General features: G+C 37.0%; 1 protein-coding gene across 1 annotated transcript; it reads left to right on the top strand.

Moving 5' to 3' along the window:
- Positions 1-3,352: 3,352 nt before the first annotated feature.
- Positions 3,353-12,465, top strand: LOC145894647 (transcription initiation protein SPT3 homolog). The gene is made up of 8 exons (XM_082983278.1): positions 3,353-3,453; positions 10,004-10,088; positions 10,338-10,542; positions 10,818-10,939; positions 11,121-11,196; positions 11,277-11,386; positions 11,593-11,701; positions 12,211-12,465. The coding sequence occupies exons 1-8, from the start codon at positions 3,413-3,415 to the stop codon at positions 12,324-12,326; spliced, it is 864 nt and encodes a 287-aa protein (XP_082839404.1). The 5' UTR covers positions 3,353-3,412; the 3' UTR covers positions 12,327-12,465.
- The last annotated feature ends 3 nt before the right edge of the window (positions 12,466-12,468 follow it).

Here is a 12,468-nt window from a genome sequence, read left to right as displayed (position 1 = left end):
CCTTAACCACGTTAAAAACCTAGAAGGCACAACGAATATACCAAACAATAGCCAAGTTTTTGGAGATCCGGATGGAAACCGGATGTTATTAATCGACTAATTCTTTTCTGATTGTTTCAAAACATATGTTTTAACTAAAGATAGGAAGAGAAAGGTGTTTTACATTTTAGTGAATTGCCACACAATTATGTTTGTTTTGCAGTTTGCTTCTTAAAAAAAATCCTCTCTTTTCATGGCTAAGACCTAAATAGTAATAGTGCGTGTTGAAACTCCTTGTCAAATATACATATTGATGTTGGAAGTGAGCAGACCGCCTAAATATTGGTAGGTTTGGCTACAATGCCAAAATAAGTATCTTGACTTTATTCGGAGATAATTTAAAAACGAATAAAAGTCCAAACTTTTAAACAGATGATGTTAAAAGCGGCGGCCATTTTGTTACTAAATGTACTTTTTCGGTCGAATCGTTTTGTAATTCTGTGAAAGAATAGAAAGGAACAGATGATACCACTGTAATTTATAACAAAGGTGAGGTGTAACGTTTCTCAACATAATATGTTCAAACATACAGTGCCAAATTAAAAAAATTAACGCTTATATTAAAAAAAAGATAAATATGAAAATCTGATAAAAATTCTTTTTGCAACTTTTCTACATCGATGTTGTGTTTATTTCGATTTCTGCTTTTTTGCAATTACAACAAACGTTTCTTGAAAAAATAACTATAACAGTCAATTTTTGTCGGCGAATTCGGATCAAGAAATTTTTGAAAGTTTTCTTTTTTAATACGAATGGGTTCGCGTTACCAAGTAGGTTTAGGGGCTCGTGTGCAGGTGAATTAAACCAATAGAAAGCGTGAACATGTGCAATGAAATTGAAAGTATTTTGTTTAAAATGAGTTCAGTTAATCGGATTGAGGTTTGAGATCAGGATTGAACTTTACCGCAAACTTAAGGGAAGTTTCTACTCACGTTATCGCTAAAAAGCGTTAATCGTGTCTTTCGATTCACCCGAAATTACCTTCCAATTGTATCAAAAAGACGACAAATAATACGCAAAATATGTGAAAGTAAATGTGATGCTTCGATGCACCAAGTTCCACGCAGTAACCATCACATTTCAAGCACACTTTGCTAGTATTTGTTGTACGTAGTTATCTCGAGGGACAAATATGTATTTGTCTACAGTTTCATTTAAACATGTTACTATAGTCGTATCAGATTTTAGCCTAATTTGTTTCTGAAACTGAGGACTATCATAAATAACCAGAAATCGATTGCAGAATATACAAAAATAGGCGATACTGTGAACATAAATTTGTTTCCATCATTAAAATTTCAAATCTTAGGCGTAAATCAACACCGTGTCAGCAACCACAAATGTGCAAAAATCAAAAATTAGTGGCAGCAGACAAACCTAAGCTGCAATATTACAATCTCCGTGTGGTGGCCATTTTTAAGTGAACAGGGCATAACTACATAGCACTGTAATTGGCTTTCACTTTTGTTTAACTAACACCTTTGTCAATAAACCGTGTCACGTTCACAAGTCGTTTTGAATATTAACCTTACAAAGTCGCCACGAAAAGTCAAGTTCTAAACGATAGTGAAGATGATCATACAAACCTACTTCCTAAACACAACATCATTATTTTATTTTACGTGACACACGAATTCCCTTGGATATTCTAACTAAAATAGAAACATGTGCCTTAACTTCAACCAAATCAAACATTACTGCACCTTAACTTGCCTATCTTCCCTTGGCTGTGTTTTAAGTATTAACCGGTTCATTGGATAGTACACCATAAAACGCTTCTCTCTCTTCCCTCTGTCTGTCTAGTCAAGTTCACGTCTGGCCGCCGCGGCCTCTTGAGTCAACAGTACTCCTGAGCAAACATCGTGTGCGCCACGACTTAAGATCTTTTGCGACCTCGTGCGTCTAGTGCTTTTTGATAAATAAGTCGCAAAGTGTTGATCAGTGTTTTTTAATAAAGTTAAAGCAAAACATCAAGCATTGAAAACCGGCATTAAAAGTACAATTTGTTTTCCTCAGCAAATTGCTGAAGGGTTGTTTAAAAGGCAATAATTTTGTTGTTGTTTTGTGGTGGCAGGCCTGATTAGGCAAATATATTGTTCTTGGTGTTGCATAAAAACGAAGGGGACAAGCGTAGAGGGCAACTTACACAGCATCCCTTATTTTTTTGGAATTGTCCACTGGGCATAACAAAATACCAACAATTCTTAGGTTCGGGTTGATTAATTATTTCAAATGTAGGACCCATTGCACACAATAAGACAAAAAATTAAGTAAACTTTATTGAACCTAAAACAGAGACAGGAGAAGTAGCCTAAGCAGAATATCTTCCCAGACAACGGAAGTAAGTGAGCAAACCAATGTCAAAATAGCCTGTGACTATTATTCTCATTTGCAACTAAATAAAAAACACCCATACTTATGTACACTTTGGGTAAAAAGTGCTATTTGGGAATACTGTTTTCAAAAAACGGTTTCAAAATGACTTTTTTTCTTGATAGTGAGTTCTCATATCGTGATTTAGAATATTTCCGAAAGTGGGAACAATGTCTTTAAGAATCTTTTTTGTTACTGACAATGAATATCAAAAGTGTTTTTATTTCACTCTGACATAATCATGAAATCCCTCCTAAATCCCTCTCTCCTAAATACCGTGATTCCCAACCTTTTTGTGGTTGCATACCACTGTGAGGTAAAACAGTTTCGACGTGTACCATGTAGTTGAGTGTTACAAACAAACCTAGGGGATGAAGTAACAAACATTTTGAGATCACTTACGATTTCTAAATTTGCAAATTACGAAAAGGTGCTCGCGTACCACCTAGATTGCCGTTGCGTACCAGCGGTTGGGAAACAATGGACTAAGTACTAAACTCATTTTTAATACTCATTGTTGCATCAATTTTGGTTTAATGTTTGTAGAGCTATTTGTAGGCTCACACCTATTAAGTCAGCTTTAATGTACGATACACTGTCATTATACTAAAACTTTATGACTTTAGGTTTAATATTTATAAATTGTTGAGTTAAAGAAAGTTCGCAGCAGGAACATCGAATAACACTTATCGGCGCTGCGGGGATTTGGAGCGTATCGTTGGGCAATAGCGCGCGAATTGTTGGGCCTCAGATTGGGAATTTCCCGAACCGCGTGTTTTCTTCGGCTTATACACTCCAATGTTATCTTGAATTGGACAAGCCAGTATAAAGTGGGAAACTCGTTGTCTTCGGCGCAGTTAAGATTTGCAAACATAGTTGGCTAAAGTTCGTTTTCTAATTTCACAACGTTATTTTGTTATTGTCACTTATTCTTGTTATTTCAGTATCAGGCAAGCAGTAAGAAATGCAATGAGAAATGTTTTGAAAAATAGGTTACAAGATGGCGGAAACAATATACACATCTGAGATTGAAGCTATGTTGTAAGTGTGCTTAAATAAATCCTATTTAAACTATGTTGATTTGGTTTTCGTATAGTAATCATAGCTGTCATAGTTGTTTCTTGGACTTAACTTATTTCAATAATTTTTAGTCAGTTATCCTAAATAGTATATCATCATAGATTATGAGTTCTTTAATTCCATTAGTTTTTTTTTCACATTTGGGCAAAGCAATTGTAAGTGTTTTTCAAGGATGGTACAAAACCCACTCAGTTATTTTTTAAACATTCTTTTGCATCTAATTTTGAAATTTTTTTTAGATAAATTTCACACACTGGAATTTGTATATGTTAAACTCAATTCAAAAATCTACCATTCACTTTCCAAAATGATTGGCAACAAAAGTCTATTGCCAGATTGTACACAATAAATATCATGTGTTTGGCAGTATTAAGGCATATTTCACTGAGCCTGTAGCAACAGTTATTACTGTAGTAAAGTGCCAACTAACAGTGTTTAGACAATGCATTCTCACAGTACAATATTATGGCAATTTATTTAAAATGCATAGGCACCTTTCTGCTTTGCAACTAACTTAACAACAAATCTTCATTTACAACTTCTGGTTATGTCTTTGAGTTGTTCACCTTTTTTGTTTAAAATTTTCATTTGGGTCTGGTGTTACTGAATCCTATACTTTGCTAAAAAAGGTTTCATAAGGAAATACAATAAACTGATTGACCAATTGGTGGAAGATTATGGCATGAAAAATACCATAAAAATACCGTATTAATAAATAAACAGAATGCTAGTTTAAAATGTCTGACACAGATTCTGTTTTGTGTACAAAACAAGTGGGCTAAATGTGAAACAAACTGGAAACTTTTTGTCATAATTTCAGTCATTCTGGTACCAAGAATAGTTCGACAAAACAAAAATTTATGTTTTCCATGTGACATGTTAGTGTTTTACATATACCTCGTAACTGTTGTTTATAATTCTGGCTTTAAAAACATGTCATACCTTCATATTTTTTATGATTGTGCAAACTTTTAGATTGTTTCGATGTGTGGCTTTCACTCCAATTGTAAAACATTTACATGTCACAAAAAGATATTACTTTTTCCTCATTATTCTCTATTTTGCAAAACTGGTTTACTTGTTAAATTAATAGAATAAATTGAGCTCTAATTATATTTAGTTTGATTTTTGAAACATATAGTTTTGATATGATATATACCAAAAATTTATTTTGGGTTTACAGCGTTAAAAAAAAATTGTACAGGAAAGCACAGGCTTGTACAGTGGAGTCGTTTTGTGAGGTTGTCAAACGCATGGGTGCGACTGTTTTATCAAAATGTCACTGTTGTTTTATTCATACTGTGACTCTTAGCCACTTTTGCAGCAAGTTAATACCTTTTATTGCGTCCATGGAATTTCCTTGTCTGATTATCATCTTATCTTTGCCGAATAACTGTTTGTTTGTTATTTTCAGGCGATGCCATGTATGTGTGAGGTTAAGAAATTTAGCACCATAGTGAGATATTAATAATGAACGAAATATATCCGCAGCGATTTATAAACGGAATTTTTGTCCTCCGGTGCTACGGACATATTCAATTTGCAAAAACACGAATAAGCAAAGTTTAAGGAAACATTTCGGAGAATCATTGTTTTGATTCAAAAATCCTGCAAACGCAGCGAAAATACTTCGGGTGTATTACGCAACTGAAGTCGTCACCAAAACGATTCATATTTCAACTGTTATATAAAATAAATATTGATTGTTATTCGTTTTTCTGTCGTATTCACTATGCGGTAAGCACAGTTAGTTATTTTATGTAACTACTTTTCTATAGAGTTAAAATATCAATACCTGCTATATGGGCATGAACTTCACGAAATCCAAGGTGTCGATGGGATTGTCCGTTAGCACAGTTTGGTGCCTGTGTGTGCATGTTCATCATCATTTTAATATCAGCCCAATTGATTCTCGAAGTATCTCATTCACCGTGTTTCATGTGGTGAAGTTTCGGCGATCACGCTGGATTTGTACCACTTGTCAACGTTGTGGGTGGCCAGTTTGCAACTTGTGTCATTAGCGGCCAAATTATCGCCAGTTTATGCAACTACACCAGTCTGTTTCCTTAAAAATAGACAAGAAAATTTGATTTTCAAAAAATGTGGAATGCTACCTATTAAGAAATTTAACCAATAAAATTGAACGTTACGTGAGAAGCAACACTTTTTAGGTTTGTTAAATTTTAGCCGTTGGATTTGCTAAACACTATTCGATCACCCCACTTAATAGTATTCAGTCCATTGACAGGACTAATTTCCTCCACTGACATCCCGTTTTTTGTCTCATTAATAAGTTAACTGGAGTCCATCGTCCTAGCAGACAATTGAACAATTTCGGTGCGATCTAAATCAAAGCGTTTAACTTGAAGAAAGGTTGTTGGCACGTGCGAGGTCGTATCGTGTTACTGACCCCTTGTATGGCACGATTTTGTCGATAAACTGGTCGCAAATTACCTGAGCTCCTAACTTCGTTTAACTATATCGTAGTTTTGAATGTGTTTAAATAATCTCTCCAAACATCCCTAACTATTTTTTTACGTTGCAACATTACAAATAACACCAAAAACCTGAGATAATTTCGCATGTATGTGACTTACGTAGTTTAAACTCACGAATCCTGCTTGTGGTTTGTTGATGAGAGTTACCGCAAGCAGAAAACTCTCTTGTGGCGACCCAAGTGGTCACACCGAGAGCCTTACCTCAAATACGGCTGCGGTTATCTCAAGTTCCACCAAACTATTTACGATTCACCATAAGCGGGTCCTCACTTTCTCAACAATTTACTCTCCTCAGCATCCAACAAACGTTTTGCGTTTTATTATTTTGCTATTCGGAAATCATGTAAAAAAGTAGTTCGGGGTTTTCGTTTCTGCACAAACTCGTACCAAAAAGTGTTTTCAAACATTCCTTTTTATCGCGACACCAACATGATGACGAAGACGGCTGAAGTTACTGTTACGGGTGAAAGTAAAGGTTTCCGTGTTTCGCATACCGTTTCGTCTGGATCGTAAGAGTTTGTCACTATTTTTCGCACAATTATTTTGTAGCCGAAGTTCTTAAACAGAGTATTACTCTCTCGAATGTTATCTACGTCTTTGCATTCTGCGACTAATTTTTACATTTAAATATTGACCTGATATTTTGCATCCTAAGCTGTTTGTTTAGAACTCGTTGATGCAATTGTGAATACCTATACTAACGCCAAACTCGAAGCTATCCGCTCATTAAACGGCCTTCTTTTCAACTGAATAATAAAGCCTCTGGCAATCTATGCCTGCCTGGCCTGAAACGTTTCACGCCGGCGGTTTACTCTACTCCTGTGTGCCACGGAATGGAATAGGAATAATATGGCGGAAACTCGAATCGCAACACAAGACTTCTTTCCCACACAGGCGTCACACACTTAGCTCGTTGCTTAATTTACACTTGCTGGCATTGTGAGTTCGCTTAGAGACTGTTGGAGTCTACCGGAAAAAAACGTGGACAAGCTTAATTTCAATTGGAAAACTTTCATCAGGGCGTGAAACGAACAATTAGGAATTACTTCGCTCACGGTATTTGGTCAAAGAAAGCTAACTGCTTGATTTTGCATCCAGCGCAAACGGTTGGCATGGTAATCAGTTTAGTTTGTGATATCCGATTGCAAAAATATTGTTTAATAGTTGAATTAATATTATCCTAAACTTCAAAGAAAATCACATATATCAGTTAATCGCTCGCTCATCTCTTGTATTGATGACTTGCTCCGAATTATGAAAAACAACAGACGCGAAAGTTTCATCCGTTATTTACGCGAAAGTTTCATCCGTTATTTACGCGAAAGTTTCATCCGTTATTTACGCGAAAATTATATTTCTGCTGAACGCAAAGATATAACCCAAAGACGGTCGAATGTAGCAAGGTATATATCGCAAAACTCGGAATTTTTGCGTGAATAATATTCAGAAAATAGAAGATTCTTTGGGTTGTTGTTGTTTACATTTGCAAACGGGCTAATTGAGTTTGGTCCTTGGGAGAAACGAGATGCGCTTCACTGCAGGGCATATTGATCCCCAGTATTTTCGAATAATACTTTTCTTAATCTACCTCCTTTCCCTACACCCTAATACATTAAAAGCGAAACTTTTTGCAAGGAAATACAACAACCATGTAATGTTACGTAATAATTGCCCAGCATATGTATCAAGTTCTTTGCCTGTTATAGAGATGTTTGAAAGCGATTGCTTCGGTCAATTGTTACTTTTCCAAGTAACGAAATAGTCTGCCAGCAATATAAACACGCTTTTATGTGTAATTGCAAGCAATGTAATATGCTTTGTTTGATTTCCTGCTGACGAATTTCGCGCGATTAATTGAGGCCGACGTTGCTGACTTAGCTACAAGAACGAATTTCCTTTTTAGTTGTACCGCAATGTAGAACACGTCACAAATTTATGTTCGTTTCCTGAAAAGTTTCAACCCGTCCCCTTTGCCTGCTACCCCTCCTTCGTTCTACATCGACTCGGTCGCTTGTTTTTAGTGGAAGGCTGTTATTTTCAAATTAATGCTCACTTCAAACCTGTATGATTCATTGCAAAATGGTGGCTTTACCAGCGGCGACATTCTTATTCTGACGTGCAACGAATATCGATTAATGTTGCGGTTGGGCATGGGTCGGGTATGGGTAATGTGATTCCTACCAACTTGATTGTACGTTCAGAGCCGCTCATGGTGCGAAGAAAAGGCCGAATTGTTGTGAAATCGAAAATAGACAGATCAGTGGAAAAGTGGTGCGGTTTGCGGTTGTAATATTGTACGATTTGTCTGCTTGAATGATTGGTTCTCCATTTCCCGCGTGTGGTTTTTTCGTGGCAGGATCCTAATTGCGGCCGAGCTGGGGTCGCTGCTAATCGATGAACATCTAATGCAGCAATATAGAGTGTCTATCACCTTCACGGAATGCTGAAATCTTATCTGGGCTTTTACACAAACGCCTTCGTCACCATGACAACGGGCCACCGCAATTTCCTTTGCATTCTACCATCCACCATGGCTTGGTGCTCACACAATGCTGAACGTCTTTGAACACAGAGTCTCTCATTGCTTTGTCGCAAAAAATCAGCTTCCTGACGCCTCGATGAACAACCGCAGTGCGTTTGTGCTTTCCTGCGGTTCCTTTCACTGGCGAGATGCGATTCTGTATTTGTTACACGGGGTTGCGTGCTAAATGTGCTGCTGTGATCCCGATATGAAGCTGGCTACACTTTCATTTGACCGCAGTCGAATGTTTTGACGAAAATATAGAAAACATGGGACACACTTCCCAATTGACAATTGGTTTGTAGCGGGCTGAGCAATCCAAACGCCAATCGACGTTTGGATACATTCAAAGCTGTCCCCGCGCCGACCCCCCGCCGACGCACTTGTTCGTTTGTGACGTCACAAATACAGGTGTTCAAGGGGGCGCGACCCCTGACGATCGTACTCTGCGCATTCTCCTTTTTTTTGTCGAAGTGCAAATGACCTCCATGTAAGTTGGTCGGAAGGTTCAGATCTTGTGTCGTGCGTGATGGTTCCTCCACTTGTAGCGTTGTCGTTTTTTGGAAATTTTGATCAGTTCCTGGATTTCATTGGGGTTGCGAAACACAACGTTGTTGACCTTTGCAGATTCACTACATATGGTTTTATTGCAATAACCTCGCACTTCACTTTATATGCAACTTATAGTGGGTCAGGACCTTCGTTGTCAACATCCTTGTTGCCTTGTGAGATGCATTCTAGGTAAAGCATATCAAGAAATTAGCTCCAAACTGCCAATTACTCTTAAAGCTTGGCGCTATAACATGATTGTTAGCGCAGTCAACGCATGTAGCTTGGAGGTGACATGAGCTTAAATCCCGCAACACTGTCATTAAGAATAAATCTTTTTAGGCTGGATGATTCTATTTACAGCTACTAAGCATTTTAAATCAAATATTCACAGCACAAGCTTGCGAAATGAATTACGTTTGTTAAAACTTATTTTAGGATTTGGAATAGAATTAAGGAGAAGTCATTACACTATATAGGGATGAAGTCATATGCTTTTTGGTTTAGTTTTAGTAAATCAATTTGGGCCTAGGTCAAAGTTCAAGGTTTGTTTGATTATTACATGGTTGTGTTATTCCTGGTATGTAAAGTAACTTGTTGCAATTGTTTGATTAATTTGGCAAGATACAAAACGGATAAACCTAAATGTTTATTTTTGGAAAGAAAGTCTTTTTCTTTATTATCAATTCAAAAACTTTCAGACATACCGCACGAACAAATCTCAACATCAGTTGTAAGCAAGTAAAGTTTATTCGGGGATTATCCCTTCCTTGCAACCGCGGCAATATTAATATATCGGGATATACTAATCCCCGACCAACATCAAAATCACCTAATCGTACTTTTTATAGTGATGTGGAAGCAGCATTGAAAGTTGTTGTATTACACATAGAACATGCGAACGATACTTCCATCTTACACCTTTGCATTGTTATTTTCGCAGACACGCATTCGGTGATGTCTGGAAGCCGTTGCCACAAACAGTATCGCTCGTTGAATCAATTCTTCGGTCAGAATTGTGCAAGCTCGTAAGTAAAATATTAAGAATTTGCTTAATCGAATAAATAGAAACTAACATTCCTAATTTTATGAGAACGTCATCGTTTGCGAATACATTCGTCAAAAACAAAAACCGCATACGATAAGTTCTGCATTTAGTGTCAAAATAAGTGAAAGTAAAATTAGCTTTATTTTGTTATTATCTCCCAAACTTTTTTTGGAACATCATCGCAATATTTTTTTACCCGCTTTGCAATAAAAAAATCTTTTGCCCTAAGGTACAACGAGCCTCAGAGATTGCCGAAATGAGAGGATCAACAGCTGTTGGAATGGAAGAATTCGTTTTTCTTTTGCGTAACAACAAACGCAAGTTAATCCACTTCGTGCAACATGTTAAATTCAAAGACTTGAAAACAAGCTTGTCGCGGAATTTAGATTCGGAGGAGGTGGAAAGTGCGGCTTCCAGTGTGCAAGATGATGGACGTAAGATTACACTGTTACAACTACTTTGGCTACACCGGTTCACCTCCGGTTACGTAACAAGTAGACAAAAGCTACGTATTAGAAGGAAAGCATAGATAGATGATATTTGAGTAAATTGGAACCTGGTTTCAAATGCGATTTACTAAAATAATTGTTAAAATATAGCTGATGCAAAACAGCATTAAGGTATTCCGTCCGTTGCAGTAGCGTTGTTATTATTTCAAGATTTGTTGTTGGTTTTAGCACACATTTTTGAACAATCTTTTTTTATGAAGAAACAAAGCCAAGCAGACGTTACAAAGTTTGTTGGGAATTTTTGCAATCCATTGACAACAAGGGTGGTTATATTGCAAGCTCTTTGACTGATATCGACGTTATTAAACTAGCCAGACAGGAGGTAACGTTTTACTTGAAGCAGTGTAACGTAGTTTAATGGTGTAATTGGCATTATAAAGTTCTCAAACATTTTTTGTCTTGGCGATCACAACTTTCGTATCGGGGAAAAGTGGTTGATACAGCTAGACTGCAATGTCTACTAACCTAACGAACATATTTGTTGGATTAATTATAATTTGCAGAGAGCTGATAAGCAAACACGACACATGTCATCGGAAGAATATGTGAGGTTCGCGCAGTGCCGTCAAGTTACTTTCTGTAAGTATTTCGGTTTATGTTAATTCGTGCAAACAAGTCATACCCGGGAAATGTTTTGTCAATTCATTATTAATTTGCAGTAAACCGAATGAACAAATTTTGCGAATGGTTTGATCATCTTCTACCTCTTCTCTCTCGACAACCAAATACATCAGGATGGGAAGCACTTTGTTTTCTCGCCCGCGAAACAGTAAGATTTCATGTGATTGCTGAACAGATTGTAAACAGATATTGAAAACAAAACTTGACAACAAACTGATTTTAGAGGCCGTGAGTTTTTTTTTTCTTTTATAATCATGAAGCATAAAAATGTTCGCGTTGATTTTACTTTTAAATCAATTTTTTATGCTTATTCATAAATTTGCCACTGACATCTTACTTTCTTGATTTCAAAAGGTTGGTGAGATAGTCGATTTGTGTCTTGTGATCCAACGAGAGCAAGAAAACAACCAATATATATCAGGTCATATGAACGCTGTCGTCACCGCAGAGTCATGCACTACAGGTACATGTGTTGCTTGAACGAGAGTAATTTCTATGTTGCTTTTCCGCAGAACTTCGTTCCCCGCCATTAAAGTGTCGAAATTAAGTTGCGACAGGTTGATTACACACCTTAAACTTTAACCTGACAATTTGGCTCTTTGCATGCGGCTGTGGGCGTGACGTAATTACGGCACCACCCAGTGGTAATGACATCGTGTCGACGAAACAGATTTATTTATTCGCGCCCACATCAATATCCTATTTTAGCGGTTGTTGAAACGGCGAATGGCAAAGAGCAAACTGTTTACTGACAAACGAAACCACAAAACTCTACGCAATCATAATTAAACCCAGTTAAACTGTAGTGTAACAGTTGCTATCTATGGCACAGTATGTGCGGAAAGGCTGTTACGAAACAGGTAATGACACTATAATTAAAATCAAAGGTCGTTCACCGACTTGTCTTCCAATTTGTGCCCTTGTTTCGCCTTTACAAATTAAACCGTGGTTCTTTTTCTGTGTGGTGATCAGATATTCGCGGAAGTGCTGATGTGGTGACGGAACGTGGAAAGTTTCGAGAAGAACTTGCGATTAAACCTTCTCTTGTAAGGGAAGCTTTAAGAAGGAACTCTTGTTTTTTTAAATAATTAAAAAATATAACCTTGTTTTTTTGTATGTGTGTCGTAAATAAAATGCCACCGGACGCAGAAAAGGCACTTGCCAGCAACCAATTTTGCCCATATTGTGTAGATGAGGATTGGATCTTTTATAACGTCACAAATCTCTGGG

This window comes from Ascidia mentula, chromosome 3 (assembly GCF_947561715.1).
Source record: "Ascidia mentula chromosome 3, kaAscMent1.1, whole genome shotgun sequence".
Lineage (NCBI taxonomy): Eukaryota > Metazoa > Chordata > Ascidiacea > Phlebobranchia > Ascidiidae > Ascidia > Ascidia mentula.
Note: the sequence above shows the minus strand (reverse complement) of the source record. Positions and strands in the feature narration are given on the sequence as shown.

What these genes read in the sequence shown, in the direction of transcription:
- LOC145894647 (XM_082983278.1), top strand. Translation starts at nt 3,413, where the DNA reads ATGGCGGAAACAATATACACATCTGAGATTGAAGCTATGTT. An exon ending in TCTGAGATTGAAGCTATGTT is followed by an intron (nt 3,454 to 10,003) that starts GTAAGTGTGCTT and finishes TTATTTTCGCAG; the next exon opens with ACACGCATTCGGTGATGTCT. An exon ending in GGTCAGAATTGTGCAAGCTC is followed by an intron (nt 10,089 to 10,337) that starts GTAAGTAAAATA and finishes TTTTGCCCTAAG; the next exon opens with GTACAACGAGCCTCAGAGAT.